The 15,213-nt window shown below is 42.1% G+C and overlaps 1 protein-coding gene across 4 annotated transcripts in view; it reads right to left on the minus strand.

Annotated features, from left to right (window-relative positions):
• larp1 (La ribonucleoprotein 1, translational regulator) overlaps nt 1-12,866 on the minus strand; it is a 47,902-nt gene extending 35,036 nt beyond the window's left edge. For 3 of the 4 annotated variants that reach the window (XM_039618282.1, XM_031738227.2, XM_039618281.1), the window contains exon 1: nt 12,147-12,866. In XM_039618282.1, coding sequence (XP_039474216.1) covers nt 12,147-12,543 — 397 coding nt within the window. In that variant the 5' untranslated portion in view covers nt 12,544-12,866. The remainder of the gene's footprint in view (nt 1-12,146) is intronic. The other variant, XM_031738226.2, reaches the window with a different exon arrangement.
• Nucleotides 12,867-15,213: the final 2,347 nt, after the last annotated feature.

Genomic DNA, 15,213 nt, shown 5'->3' on the forward strand with positions numbered 1-15,213 from the left:
AAGTTTCCACCTGTGATAACAAACCTTCACTCCTGAGCTTTGCTTCATGAGTCTTAAGTGTTTTTGACTTTTGGCACCTTAAAAACGCTCTCTGCAGGTATGAGTACAGGCTGGTTGTATTTTAAGTTTTATGGGGCCAACTGTAATAAAGCTCTGACAACTGTGTTACTGAATACTCTCAAACTGATGGGTGTAGGTATGACTATGTGTTACAAAGAGAAATGGCTAAATAACAGAAACCTACAGAGAAAGAATGAGTGAAGATGTAAATTGGGGGAGAGGGAAATGTCTCTCCCCATCTCTCCCCAAAGAAGCAACAAGAATAAAACGCTGGACGACTAAAACATCCACAGAGAGAAGAATTAATCAGTGAGCTCATTTTTCATTAAAAGTAAATCTAATACAAACAACTTCTCCATTTGCATGCTGTTTGCTGATCCTCAACATCAGCTGTATATGAACTGAGGCAAAGCCACTTAAATACAATCTAAATGCACAACAAATCAACAACGCCGCACTCGCACACAAACAAGTGTTAAAGTAAATCCAAATAACTGAAAGCCAGTCGTGAACTAAAACGAACTGAATTTGACTATAAGGTGTGTCCATATTTTGTTTAAAGTGTACACATGACTAAATTATATGTAGCTTAAGCTGCGCATCAGCTGATCAAAGAAACCACAGCCTGTGGCACACCTTTTTCCCCCTTTTAAGCGTCACAGTTTGAGTGTTAAACCCTGATGAAAACTCTAGCCAGTAGATCAAGTTTTTCTTTGCTGTGCTTCTACTCAAAAGTTTCTGCTTTTAGGACATGTTTTTACCCCACTGAGGAGCATCTATCTGGGGTATATGTTTTAGAAACCGCACAGCACTTCCATTTACAAATAAAACAAACAAACAAATAAACAAAAAGACTGCTCCATGTTGATGGAGAGTTAAGTGAGCTAATTCTCATGCATGTTACAGAAGAGTCACCGACTGTTACATTTTTAAATGCTTTAAAAATAAATAAAATAAAACAGACAATGAGTTGAAAGGTGAGTCTTCAGAGTCAGGTAACACCGGGGTACTTTCAGCCTCCGGGAACCTTTTTAAGACTTCTAGGAAGCGTTACAGATAATTGTTCCTGTGTCTGCGTGCCAGATACTGGGAAAGTCATAATTCAACAAAAATCAGCGTTTACAGACATTTCTTTAAACTCCTACACCGGATTAGACATTTTCTCAGCACTGGTAATAGGCCAACACAAGAATAAAGCACTGGGGACAACCACTTAAAAGTCTTAACATTACACACGTAAGGAGCCTAAACACAAAAATGGGGGGAAAAAAAGATTTTGACAGAGCAAAATATTACAAATATGCTGTTTGCAATTTCTCTCAACTTACTACTTAGCATCCACCAATGAAGAGGCGGAAACAAGACCACGAGAAAATAAAATTGTCACAGCTGACTGGATTTACACCATTACATCATTTTTATTAGTGGTTTGACAGCAGCATGTAGTTATAGTTGGATTTTCCCTGCAGGTAGTCCCCGAAACTGTTTGCTCCAGCAGCAGCTCACAACCAAGTACTCATAACAACTGCACAGACTGATGACATCCATTAATAATATAGAAATAGCCCCTGAAGGTTTGAGATGTCCGCACTCTCATGCAAACTGTAATTTGCTCACATGCTGAATGTAAATTTCTTCAACTCTGTTTAAACAGAGGGACGTTTAACTCTTCAGGACTATTAAAAGATTGCTGTTGTAACCAACAGATTATTTTTAGACACAGAATGTAAAATGATTATTTACATACCACTGAGAATGTTTGAGAAGCTCCAGCTGCTAGAGGAAAAAAACCCATTCACTGCTTAACTGCTTCACCAAGACCAGCGTGCTGTTGTCTAAAGACATTAGTATGTAGTGACTCTTCTCCCAAGCACTACGTCAACTACTTCTTTCAATTCTCTCATTTCACCCACTCCTTCTATGTTTATTCCCCACAGTGCTCACTGAAGGTTGTTGCAGCCTGCTGTGCATGCTGGATTGCCAGAGGCTACCATTAACATTAGCCACTACCAACCCCCAACTGTTCAAATCAGCCATTGTCTCTTAAAGTTTCTCCAGTAGCAGCTTCACATCTGTTCATTCTAATGCTTTACTGTAATATACATTTAAATTTATTTTACAATCAAGTGCTCCAACTTGACAAAACAGATTTTTGCACGTTTCTGAAAAGCTCTTCCTCCACATCTCATCCTCCTTTCCGATCAACAGCCCCAAGAGTGCCTCCCGCCTCCCCACCCTCGCAAACCAAACAGCCACTCTCCACAACGCACATGCCTCATGGGAATTTGTGTTTGGCCTCCACCTGAATCCTACAGCACGGAGCAGCTTCAGTACCTGCCCTAAGATCCCACGGGGGCTCGCTTGGTGAATCCTATAAATAAACTTTGTGCCACGTCGGCTCTGCAGTCTTAGACAAACACAGTCGCAGCGTTGGGAAATGGGCCCGATCCTCAGCTAAATGCCGGGGTTTTTTTGTGGTCTGAATCACACAGGTTTTTCCTCCACTCCCACATGTGTTGTATCATGATTCCGAGGTTGTACATTCAAAAGATTTGTTTTTTTGAGTCAATATTAACTTCTGGAATTTCCCCCGAAACTGTCACATTCTTGATATATGGAAAAAAAAGAACAGCGTTGAACAGAGAATCCCCATTAAGATTTCTTTAATTAAAATAAATAAAATAAATCCAGGCAGACCTTATTTAAATGTTTGAGACACACCACATTTCCCCCCAAAAGGCACCGAGGACAGCAAACAACCATCACTGGTTGGATAAAGCAATAATCACCTTAAAAATCACCAAACACTGGTTTACAGCCAACATCTCAAGTTATGAGTGTGAAACTTTCTCTTGAGTTTCCTCTACTGACTGCTGCAGTCTGAATTGTTGACAGAGCAGAGTAACCACTGAGGAGGGAAGCCTTTCTGCATGCAAGAACCAAATATGGAGGAAACGCGTACAATCGCAGCGTGTGCACACAGTCGAAGACTCCCTCTGAAGTCATGTGATCTGTAGGGTGATGACATCACAAGCTCACATGGAGTAAAAAGAGTAGGCTAGGAGGTGTCGCAGCCAGCACTGAGACACACATCAAATGAAGCTCATGTGAGCGACCCGGGCTCCAACTTCACCTCAGATGTGGAAAGGGTTCAAGTTAAGAAAAAGATGAAAACTGTCCAATCGCCAGAGTCATGTGCAGGCTGGACAGTGGTGACAGCTGATGATGGTGGTGATAATAATAATAATAATAATAATAATAATAATAATAATAATAATAATAATAATAATGCATTGGATTTATATAGCGCTTTTCAAGGCACCCAAAGCGCTTTACAATGACATTATTCATTCATGCTCACATTCACACACTGGTGGAGGCAAGCTACGGTTGTAGCCACAGCTGCCCTGGGGCAGACTGACAGAAGCGAGGCTGCCATATCGCGCCATCGGCCCCTCTGGCCAACACCAGTAGGCGGTAGGGTAAAGTGTCTTGCCCAAGGACACAACGACCAGGACAGAGAGGCCGGGGATCGAACCGGCGACCTTCCGGTTACAGGTGCCCTTCCCAAAGAACACATTACTTAAAGCTTCAACAATTTTTAAATGATCTAAAACCAAAGCTGTGAAACTGTAACAGTAGAGTATCTACAGTATCCTGAAGGGTGATGATCAGCTATGATGAAGGGCTGAGCCATTATACAGACTTCAACTGCTTCAAAAGCCATGACCACTTTATGAGTGCCTGACAACGATTTCTACATCTTAGTACACTGTGTACAGTACTTGAGACACCCCACGTTTCTTTACTTTTTTCCCCCCTTTCAAGGAGTCAGACTTTCTTATTGTTTTAAACGTGCTATTCAGCAATATTTCTCCATGCTATCTGAAGGTATTCAGATACTTTTCCTTTAGATATCAGCCTTTTCAGTCCAGTTCCTCTGCCTAATGTCTTGCACAAAACTGCCCTATTGGTATGTTCCAGATTAAGTTGGAATTTCTGCGTTTCCAGTCAAAATTTTCATCTGGAATGTGCCCCAACTTGGATTTTGCCACTCAGAATGTGGGAGCAGCCCCACCAACCCAAAGTTAACAATCCAAGATGGCAGCAGTGAAAGTAATCTTTCACTGCAAGATCTACCCATGAATATGCTGCAAAATAACATTATATTGCTTCTTAGCAAGGCAGAGCCATTGCTTTATCGACTTTCCAACAGGAACGTACCGAGTTCCGACATGCAAGACTTCCAATGTAACTGGAACTGCATATGAATAAATGCAACATAAAAAAGGCACCTAACTCAGTCGATGAACCAAGGTTACAGGGAAATTTAAAGTATCTTCAGACACTGAAACTACCAAATAAATAAAAAAAATATGAAACATAAAAGTCTGACAGGGATAAAATTAATAAAAATACAGGGCTACAGTCATTTTCCATCTCCTAGCAAAATATAAAGAAATGGTTAATCGCCCAAGGCTTTTGCACAGAACTATAAATGCCAAAAGTGATTCGACGTTACCACAGTTATTTCACCCAAAATGTACACACTTCATTACAAAGGAATAAGATGAAATATAACTGGCAGAAAAAGTGAAAAACAGGGAAAAGCTGAGTTGTGGACCCCCCCGCCCCCACCCCTCTAACCAATGAAAAATACTGAGGAGCTAAGTCATATTTCAACGTGCCACCAACTGGACACGTCCTCGATATAAACTGTCCACACCCGAACCTTCTTGGAGGGATGTGCCGTTATCACGGGGTCCAGACGCAAGCCAGAGATAGATAAAAGCAACTCGAGCTGGACGACCTAAGAGAGGGACTACAGTTTGTATGTGGCACGCGTGTAGTGTGTGGGGAGAGGTGCAGTATAGTGAGTATAATAGACACTAGGCTGCTACCTAGCTTAGCAATGCTACACTTTGTGAACAAGCCCTCATGTTCTCAGTTTTGATATCTGGCACTTTTTAAAAGTTTAAAAAAAATTAAACTTAAAATTAGAGTCACTGTTACCATATGTATTTCAAATATAAACATTTTTGCCAGTCAACTCATTATTTTACTATGACAGTAATGAAATCTTCAGGAAAAAAAAGAAAACTCAGCAGCACCAGAGCATTAAAATGCTTCTGTGGGTTCAACAGAAGCTATCAAATTTCCCCCTAACCTCCAACACAGTCTCATTTCCACAAGCCGACCAGTCAGCTGAACTCCCATTAGCACATTAAGGACCCATTCAGCAGCTGAAGCAAGGTGGCAGCCTGGTCTGCAGCTGTAGTTCCATTTTACCCATTCAACTGTTAACACTCGTTCAGGGATGGCGACCTTCGCTGGGTCCCGACACCTCGTAAAACCCGCCAACAAACAGATCCGTGGTGTCTGATGACAGAAGAAAGGGAGTTTGGGGGAGGGGGGGATTGCCTCTTCACTAGTGGCAACAAAGACGACAACGACAGCCACGGGCTGGGACAAATGCTGGAGACAACCAAGTTGTCCATGCTAATTTTAAATAGCAACCCCCTACGAGGTGCTGAGCAGCTTTGAATAGATCTGAAGTACTACCAGAGTAGTTCAGATTTACAACTGAGAGGTGAGAAGAAAACCTTACCATGCTACAGAAACAAAAACGGCACAATCACTGCGTTAGGAGCACATACACTTAATCAAATAGTGTGTGCTAAAAATAAACAATCTAAAGTGGTGACAGAAAGTAAATAAGCTAAAGGCATGTGATGCAAGTTATAAAGAGAAGACTGTTTAACTGCCTTCCTCTACTCAACTACTCTACTTAAAGGTTTCTGTACGTGTTACAGGAATGCTAACGCACTGAGCTCAATCTACATTTGCATGTATTCTGTAGAACTGCCAGTTGTTTCCGACTCCCCAACCAAGCTAAGGTCACACCTCAGCTGACATTCACCACAACAGCAGAAAGAAAATAACACTTTAAATCATTTAGGCGTCTTGAGCTGAAAAAATGCATAAATCACCTCAAAAACTGTGGCTGTGTATAACAGTGTCAGCTGTAAACCACAACTCTCCAGGTTATACTTTTAAATGTGCCAATTTTCAAAAACACAAGAACATTTGAGTAATTAAGGACAATTCAAGACTATGATTAGCTGGTGTGTTCATGTTAGCATGACTTCATCACACAACACAGCAGATGCACAGGACCTCCAGTCCTACTACAACTATGTTCAACTGGAAATAGGTAAATGGAACGCAACATTACACCCACCCAAAACTCCTGAGTGAATAAAAACACCAACTCCTGCTTTCTAAGTGAGAATAAAGTCATATCAATGTTAGGGAGGTCCACAACGAGTCAGCCCTGTTACTGTTGTTTTGACACCATTAGCCAACGCTGAATTCCCAACAGATGACAGTGTCTCTCTTCCATCTGTGAAGTTGTAAATTTGAAGCTCAATTATGGAAGAGTATACCAACATAACCATGCTACCGTAGCCCAGAGAGTGGACACAATGTTAGGTACAACACAAAGTGCAACACATTAAAGCAACATTTAATACACTGTTTGATTATTAGAGAGCATTAATCTTAAATACACATGAAATATTTGCATTACCAAAATTTAGCCATTAAGTCTGCCCTCAGTTTGTTTTCTGACTTTTAGACTAAACTACCAGGGACATCCATACTGAATGTTTTGAATCAGTTATTGCCAATCACATTAAAATTATGTAGTGACCCAAAGAATGAGACTGCGGATACAAGTGGTGGAAATTAATTTCCTCCAAAGGGTGTCTGGCTGCTCGGGAAGGGCTCAGTATAGAACAGCAAGTCCTGCATACTGAAAGGAGTGAGTTGCGGTGGTTCAGGTACCTGGCTAGGATGCCTCCTAGATGAAGAGTTTCATATCTGTCCTGCCAGGCGGAAGCCCAGGGCAGACCTAGTATACACTGGAGAGATTAGCTCTTCTTCTTCAGCTCTGTAAAAGAGGCTAAGAGTGAGGTCTGAGCTTCTCTGCTTAGAGTGCTGCTATCATGACCGGTGAAAACAATGGATGGATGGTTGAAATACTAAAGTCATGGCAAATAACTGGAGTGAAACCTCTCCAGAAAACAGCCCTGGTACTGCAAAGTACACTTGTTTAATTTTATTAGTACCAGAAGCAACACACACACAGAGCCAGAACAGAGCAGTGAGGTGTTGTAGGAGGACAGGAAACAGAGTGGTTTAGCCAAAGTGGCTGCACTTTGCTCCTAGTTACAGTTCATTTTATGCACTGGACATTGGTCAGTTCTCTCTATCACCTTGTTTTCAGCTAATTGAATTTTGTTATCTCAAGAACTACTTTGAAAATTAGCTGGAAAAACACTTTTTTTGTTTAACTGCCCTACTTTGCCTGAGAAAGACACCCAAAACAACATACTACAGATGTTGGTCATCAGCTTCAGCTTCTCCCAGGTCAGACCTCTCTCAGTAATAGTGAAGGTAGACTGGATTTTTTAAATGTACTTTGCTGAAGTGGAAAAAAGTCAACAGGACAGGAAGTAGAAACAAAACAGCTCATGGGGCTGGCAGGTCTAACAACTGCAAGCCACAAAGTTAGCGCACCCCTCACTCTCAGCTGGTTTTGTTAAATTTCCTACAGGCAGCAGTCTACTTGTGGTGGGGTACACGTGCAAATGTGTGCATGTTACAAATGGAGCTTTCACCGTTTCACAGTTACTCCATCTAAAATATTGCATCGGCCAACTACTTTATGACAAAAATCAAATATAATCAACTGTCTGTGAAGATTCTTCGCCCACAAATGAACTACAACTCCACCCCATCTTGTACTGCAGTCTTTGTTAAGCCACAGAGTTTCTTGTAATGGCTCAACCCGTCACCCGTCACTAGAAAAGAGCCCAGCAGCATGAAGTCCATGTCAGTGGAGTCAGACTACGTCCAACTCAAACGAGGATACGATCCTTGTTTGATGAGCAGCTTAAATATATTAAAGGACCAATATTATAACCTGGTCATTTATTTATCCAGTAGGAAAGAAAAGACAGGAAGCTTTGTTTTTTCCTCTACTAGTAAAAATCAACTGAGGATGGTGGTGTTCCATCAAGTGGATAACCGATACTAAAATCAGTTGCCGCACACATACACAACACTGGCACAGTCCCACCCTGTTCCACAAAGAAAGTGAAGGAGATTAAGATATAGTGTACCCTGAGTTTTGCCTTCCAGTAGGTCTACAGAGCAGTTGCGTCATGCACATGAACAAAAAAACCAAACAAACAACATACAAACTTCTCCTAAAAACATGTCAAAGGCACTGAAAAGCATGGATGCAATTAAGGAAATCCCAAAAAGTTGATTCTGTTCATCTGGACACACTAAATCACTTGGATGAGTGCCGAAACATTTCTCCCACTGAAAACGCAACGTCCAGATGAACAGAATCAACTTTCTGGGAAGTCTCAATTTAAATATACTCAACAAGCCATTGTTGGAAATGATTGATGAGAAAGGAAATGCTTTAAACATTTGCCATATCTTAAGGAGCCCAACAAAGTGCTTTGGTACACAACACCGGATGTAAACATAATTTGTGTGCTCATGGTAACGCCACAGTGCACCTTTAAGCCTGTGGTCATTACTCTTTACACGCCAGCCTGGGGGAAACTGGTGTGGTGTGCTCGAGTGCCAGTGGTGGTTTTGGGAGTAAACATGAAGCCACACTCCCTGAAGAACAGCCCCACTCATGTTTACTACAAATATTAACAGCCAAATGAGGGCGAGTCTTACTCCGAAGCTAACAAACAAAAACTGTACTTTACTAAATTTGATCCATCATCTCTGAACAGAAAGGTTACACACGCAAGACCTTTAAATTTCAAACTGAGCGTCGTCTCATATTTTCTCTAGGACAGCAAATTCAAAAGTCTGATAAGAATGCCCTCTCTGAACTCTGTATGATGACATGGAGCAACTACCCAACCAGGGTACCCATTTTATCTCTCACTCCTGTTAAATGTTCACTATAAGTCAGCTGATGATCTGTCTTTTAAATGATGGATGGTAATGGTAATTATGACTGTATATGTAACAGGATTTATGTTATGCTACTTTGCACACATTAGGTGTGGTTAGAAAACTCCAGGTAAACTTGACATTAATATTAAACCCAATCAGTCTGAACCAGGGGGAAAAAATAAAAATCTTGTTGAAATCCGCTTTTCACATATAGTTACATACTCCCACTGTGACATGTGGATAACCAGTCCCAGTCATGCAGGTTCTAGCTTTATCCATAACAGGATTCCAGGATCTTGTTCAAGGACACACAGAATACACACGGCTGATTAGAAACTACAGACTAATCGCTTACAGGGTTTTAAACTCCATTTCCACCTTCTGTCTTACCAATTTCCATGGAGGGGATCCTAGTTTCCCTAAATGATCACTTGAAACTAATCATAAGCCTAATTCTATTAGCTTTTTAAGGTGATGCTGATGCAAAGCCAGACCACCATAAAGGTTTGCCAGGGTTTGGCAAAGTAACATCAGTTCAACAGCTATCAGAGATGGACAAAAAACACCCACAAGCAACCCTGGCTATTCAAAATATCCCACTTACAGCACTCCACTTAAGAGTATGATTCTTCCCACCAATGGCTCTGACTAGCTAAGGAGCAAAAACTTGACCTAATGTTTTGTTTTTTAATCAAAAATCTACTGTTTTATGTCAGGAATTCATCTGTGTGGTGGATCAAACTGAGCCAAAAGATCTGGAACCACACAACCACAAGGACTTATTTTATCATTTCTTCAATTAATAAAAAATAGCTTATTTGGACCAAACTCAGTCCTTGTGAAACATCTGAGTCTTAACCATCCTAAATGCTTGTTATTAAAACTATTTTGCAGAAGCAAACACTTGTATGTTGACATATTTTATGCTAAACTTTCTCCAAGTTTGTTTTTGTACATATTCCTTGTGTGCTCTCATTCTTCTTGGCTTTTACCTGGGACCTGTGTGCAAAAATTAGTTTCACTTCCTGCAAGTGCACGTGTTGGAATGACAAAAAAACGCAGAAGATTTAAAAGTTCCTCATGGTTGACACATTTCTATATCACTGCCCAACTCTACTTTTTTCATTAAAACCATGGTTTACCTACATCCCCAAAAACTGAAATCCATTTTCAGGGAACTGCTTACAAGTCATGGGGACAAAAACCTGTGACTAGAACTTCCCAGCTACACTGGTAGTGGCCTTGAATCATAAGTAAACAAGAAAACAAAAAGGGTTTAGAGCCACTGCCTCAAAAAGTCAACCAGCAAACCGGTTTCAATCAGCATAAAGAAGGGGTGGAGGGGGGCAATGCCGCCTGGCAAGCTACAAAGTGGCTCTTCATGTGCTGATGTGACAGATTTAGGAGCAAGAAGCAATCCAATCCACCCTGAGTACAGGCTGAAGTCTACATGAGTTACACATGCTTTCAGCTCTTGTGCAAACAAAGACTCGGACCTGACTGAGAGGCTGCAACACAGCGTGCAGGAAATAACACATGGCTGTGAGACATGAAAACCACGTTGCTTTAACAGGGCAGGGAGCTGTCCCCTACATGTGCATCACCAATATCACTCCACCTGATCGACAATCGGTGTGGATTCTGGGGCAACTTCGTGTGAATTGTTACAGACAAAGACATAATAGTAACCCGTTTTCTGGATCACTGATCGATAAGATAAAATGCACGATGAAATCTGCCTGCTAGCTTCCAGGCTAACGACACCTAGCAGGGTGGAGGAGCAGACTAGGTGCCGGGTTTTGCTCTGACAACACATGCACGACGTGACAACCGGCTTCTTTACCACGAAAACCCCCGGACCGCCTCAGGCAAGACCGCCACATGCGACATCTGCCCTCTAATGCAGCGAAGTCGCCCAAGCAGACAGCTAGCTAGCTAACAGCTCTCATGCCTTTCTCTAGGGGAACACGTGGAGTGAACACGTGACGTCTCACAACAAACATGCTCGTTTTTAAGGCTTAAACCACCAAATGTTTCAGGTTTGACAAGAATTTTAGCACCGAGGAGGGTTCTTTAAACGACTGAGAGGCTGACGTGTTTTACACGGGCTGATCGGACGCGAGTATTAGCCACATGGGAGCTAGGCTAACATCTGAATGAGAAGGGCCCGGCGAAGGACTAGGCCAAAAAGGGAGTCAGTGTGCTATTGTTAGCCGGCTAAGCTGCTACACAACCGAGCATACTCGTGCCTTTAATGCTAATTGATGTAATGCAAGAGACATGGGCGGATGTCCCGATCAACTGATGCGGTTGATGCTGTGTCGAAACCGGCCCCAAAAGCAAACATGTAAACAGTAGTAAATACTGGTTTAAATATTTGGCAAGCTTGGTGTGTGTCAGCAGAGCAGAGATGTGGCTGTATGCAAGGGTGGGTGTCAGCAGAAGAAGGGGGAGGGAAATCATCAAGACAGGGGAGCTTCTTTCAGTCTTCTCCTCCTAACTTGAAAGTTTAAAGTCTATGCAAGCAAGCATGCACGATGACATTGCTAAAATTAATACGCTCCTCCTCCTAAAAAGCCCCAAGAAAGAGACACCAAAACTCTCTCAAGTAAAAGAAAATGCACGATCTGATGACACACCAGTGATCAACTTCACAACCTTTGCACCACAACACACAGTGCCCATAAACCGTCCACCCAAGTGAAAGGCTATTTGGGGTACCGGATCCCTGAACTGCACCTTTAAATTTCAGAAAAGCTGCAGGCACTTTGGAGCACCTTTACTTTTTTTTGGGAAGGGTGTGATCACTTGTGCAATCAGCCACCCATGTTCCCCCAAGAATAGCCTTCACTATGAGGTGGTGGTGTAGGTGGTGGAGGAGGGAGGGCTTTAACTCCAAATATAACCAGCCTGCAAAATACCACAGTTAGAGCTTGTTCATCAATTCTGTTGCCTCTCTTTTTTCTTTCTTTTTGGTTCAATAAATCACCCCCATGACTCCCCCTGTGAAAGCAGGACGACCACACCTGTGCAGGCAGACACTAAACACAACACTGACAGCCAGTAAATCAACACGTAGGGAGGGTACAGACCGTGGTGTGCTTGTCCATTCACGCTGACCACGGTCACAGCATTCATTTTCCTCGTCCACGGGTTCACCTTGGGCGGGGGAGCTTCAGTAAACTCCTTTTTGTTGCCACCGCCGCCTTTAACTCCCTCCTCGCTTTGCTTGTCTTCGCTGTCACAGTCGCCTTTGCTCTCCTCTGTCGCCCGCTTGGAGGTCTGCTCCTCCGAGCCGGTGGTCCCTCCCTGTCCTGGACTGCTGCTGCCGCCTCCGCCGCTCCCCTGATCGGCGACACCCGTCTGCCGCTTGGCCCCGTCGCCCCGGCCGCTAGGCTCCTCCTTAGGCTCACTGCGGATCACTTTACCGTGCTCCTTCGCTTGAGCAAGCGGGTTGCCGGGTAGGAGAGCCTCCACCTGAGTGGCCATTTCCCACCACCGTCTTTCTTCCCCCCTCAGGATTACCAGTCCTCCCCCCCCGGCCCGAATTCGCCTTCAATTTCAGGGAAACGTGAAGTTTTTCCGCAGAGTCTACCGCTTCTGTGTCGCTCCGAGACCAAAAGAGCTTCAGTCCACGACGCGGAGCAGTCAGCGCCGAGTTAGAGCATATAAAAAAAACCAAGAAACGTCTCCGGGGCCTCTCAGGATTACAACCTTATCTCCACCACTAGTAGCAACATGGATGATCCCCACCACGCGATAGAGTGGTGCGCGCACGTACAGTGTGGAGGGGGAGGAGACACGTAAAACGCAGGGAGCGCGCTTTTGGGTCAGGTCGACTTGCTGCTTTCAAGCGCTTCCTCGTCATAAAACCTCTTAATTTCCAATTTGGGAAGTCGTAAAGTGGCTCTTCGTCGGGCGCATTCAAGTGCGATCAGTAACGAAACGTATCACTGAGTCACGCTGTGTGTTTTGGACGAAATTAGCTGTTGAAACCAAGGAGTCACACCAAAGACAAAGACATTTTTATAAATGAAAAAATAATTAATCATTTTAATGCATATTTTTTTATTCCGCAATGAAACTGGAATAAAAGTAAAAGACAGCATTTAGATATATTAATGACGTTCACATAATAATTGATTTAACCCAGCTGTCCCAAATTTTGCCGTTGGGGTGTGACTAAGCATGTAAGCCCAGCATGGATGAAGTTAAATTATAGGAATGACGGCTGTAGGTCAGTTTTTATGGTAGGCCACGAGTTCAGTAAATAAGTCATTAAATAAACCAATGAATTAAATATAAAATAATTTCATTTAAAACCTTTAATGTATTTCTTTCCCATTTTAATTACATATGGATAGATTAAACATAGTACAGTCTACATTGCACAACAATAAACAGCAAAGACACGTGTATTTATTTAAGAATGTATTTATTTATTCATTTTGGTATTCGTGCACCTTCATAAGTTTTATTGCAACTATTTTAACAGTGATTGATTGGATCAGAGCTTTCTTTGTCTTGAGGAGGAGTTGAGCCAATCAAATGCTCCAAAAGGGTTTCCTATCATTACTTATCACCCTCAATCACATGCTACATAAAAAAGCTAGTTAAACACCTGTAATGGTTAAGCTGTATTTAACTAAGCAAAGAAAACGTAAAGGCAAAATACAATAACTTAAAATAGCATTGCCTGTCCCACAGATAATACTATCAGTGTGAAATGTGTTTATGTTACTCTTATTGATTTTATACAATTTTATTTGTAAGAGACTATCACAACAATGTTGGATGAAATGTGTTTGGACTTTAGGAGGAAACCCAAGCACCTGTAAAGGTGAGAAATTAATTTTCCCAAGAGGCCACATGCCAGCCTGGGACTGTTGTGCAGGGCTGGACCAATGAGCTTATAAAGAGATTAAATAAACTTGTCGGGCCTTACGCAGTTTCTCATGTGGTCCCTCGGAAATATGAAGTGCCCACCCCCTGATCCTGGAGGAAACGTGCAATTATAACCGCTATCACCATCTATTAATACTTATACCCTCGTCTACATCGACGTCAGATTTTTCCGATAGACGTAAACGCACCGCGGATCTTTTGATGACGTCTGGCACGCTCTTTAGACGTGTCACCGTTTCATCACCTTTACCTCATTGACTAGCTGACCAAAACACAAGCTTATTGTTGTAACAAGTAGTTTACAAATACGTTCGTGGGTACCACGTGGAATTTGTCCTTTTATACGCTTGTATAGATTTTTTTTCCTTTTTTTAATTTGAAAAAAAGGAAAAGAAAGAAAAGGAGAAAAAAAGGTGGGCATGCAATCCCCCCTCTCAGAGTTCACACACTATACACACACGTGTGCATACCGGAGCTGCACGTGTGTGCTCCCTCCTGATTTCCAGAAAAAAGAAGAAGCTCTTCCTCTGAAGTTTTCTACTTTTACCGAAACACATAGATAGATTGACCTTCCCTGTCCCCGTTGAGTATGCGTCTGCAGTTCTGCGTGTGTTTGTGTTGTGTCTTTAGCGACATTACGCGTCGCTCAGCATTATAGACCTTTTTTAAGCTGGTCTGGTTGATTATATAATGTGCTACTTGATACTCAGCGTGTGTAAAAGCGAGAGTATGGGAAAGAGGGTACGCGCCTGTGCGTTTGGAGAAAGAAAATGATGACTTGCGTGAACGCAGAGGGAAAATGTGGCTGCGCATCAGCCAGCTGTTCCTCTACAGTCACCACTGCTCACCGCTATATAGACAGAAGAAGTCATGCAGAAAGGCAAATATTCAGTTTACTGAATGCCCCAAGATTAGATTAGAGTCAGAGGCTCTGAGGTATTTCATTAAGAAAAATAGCAACATAAAAATCTTTCATTCACACTCTATAGTAAAACGTTATCTGTGTAATATACAGTATATGAATATACTAATATAATATATAAGTACAAAAAGCAGTCATAAAAGTACTTTTAGGGTGTTTTTGGACTGTAGAAATACTGTATTAATATAAAAAATCTGGATCAACCCCTGTTTCCACAATAGGACATAGTGAAAGTTGATTTACTCTAAAACACTTCAAGTGAATATAATTTTACTTATGTAGTTGTGAATCATAACAGTGGTTGCTTCAGAGAACTTTATATTGTAAGGTAA

Source organism: Oreochromis aureus, linkage group 10, assembly GCF_013358895.1.
Source record: "Oreochromis aureus strain Israel breed Guangdong linkage group 10, ZZ_aureus, whole genome shotgun sequence".
NCBI lineage: Eukaryota > Metazoa > Chordata > Actinopteri > Cichliformes > Cichlidae > Oreochromis > Oreochromis aureus.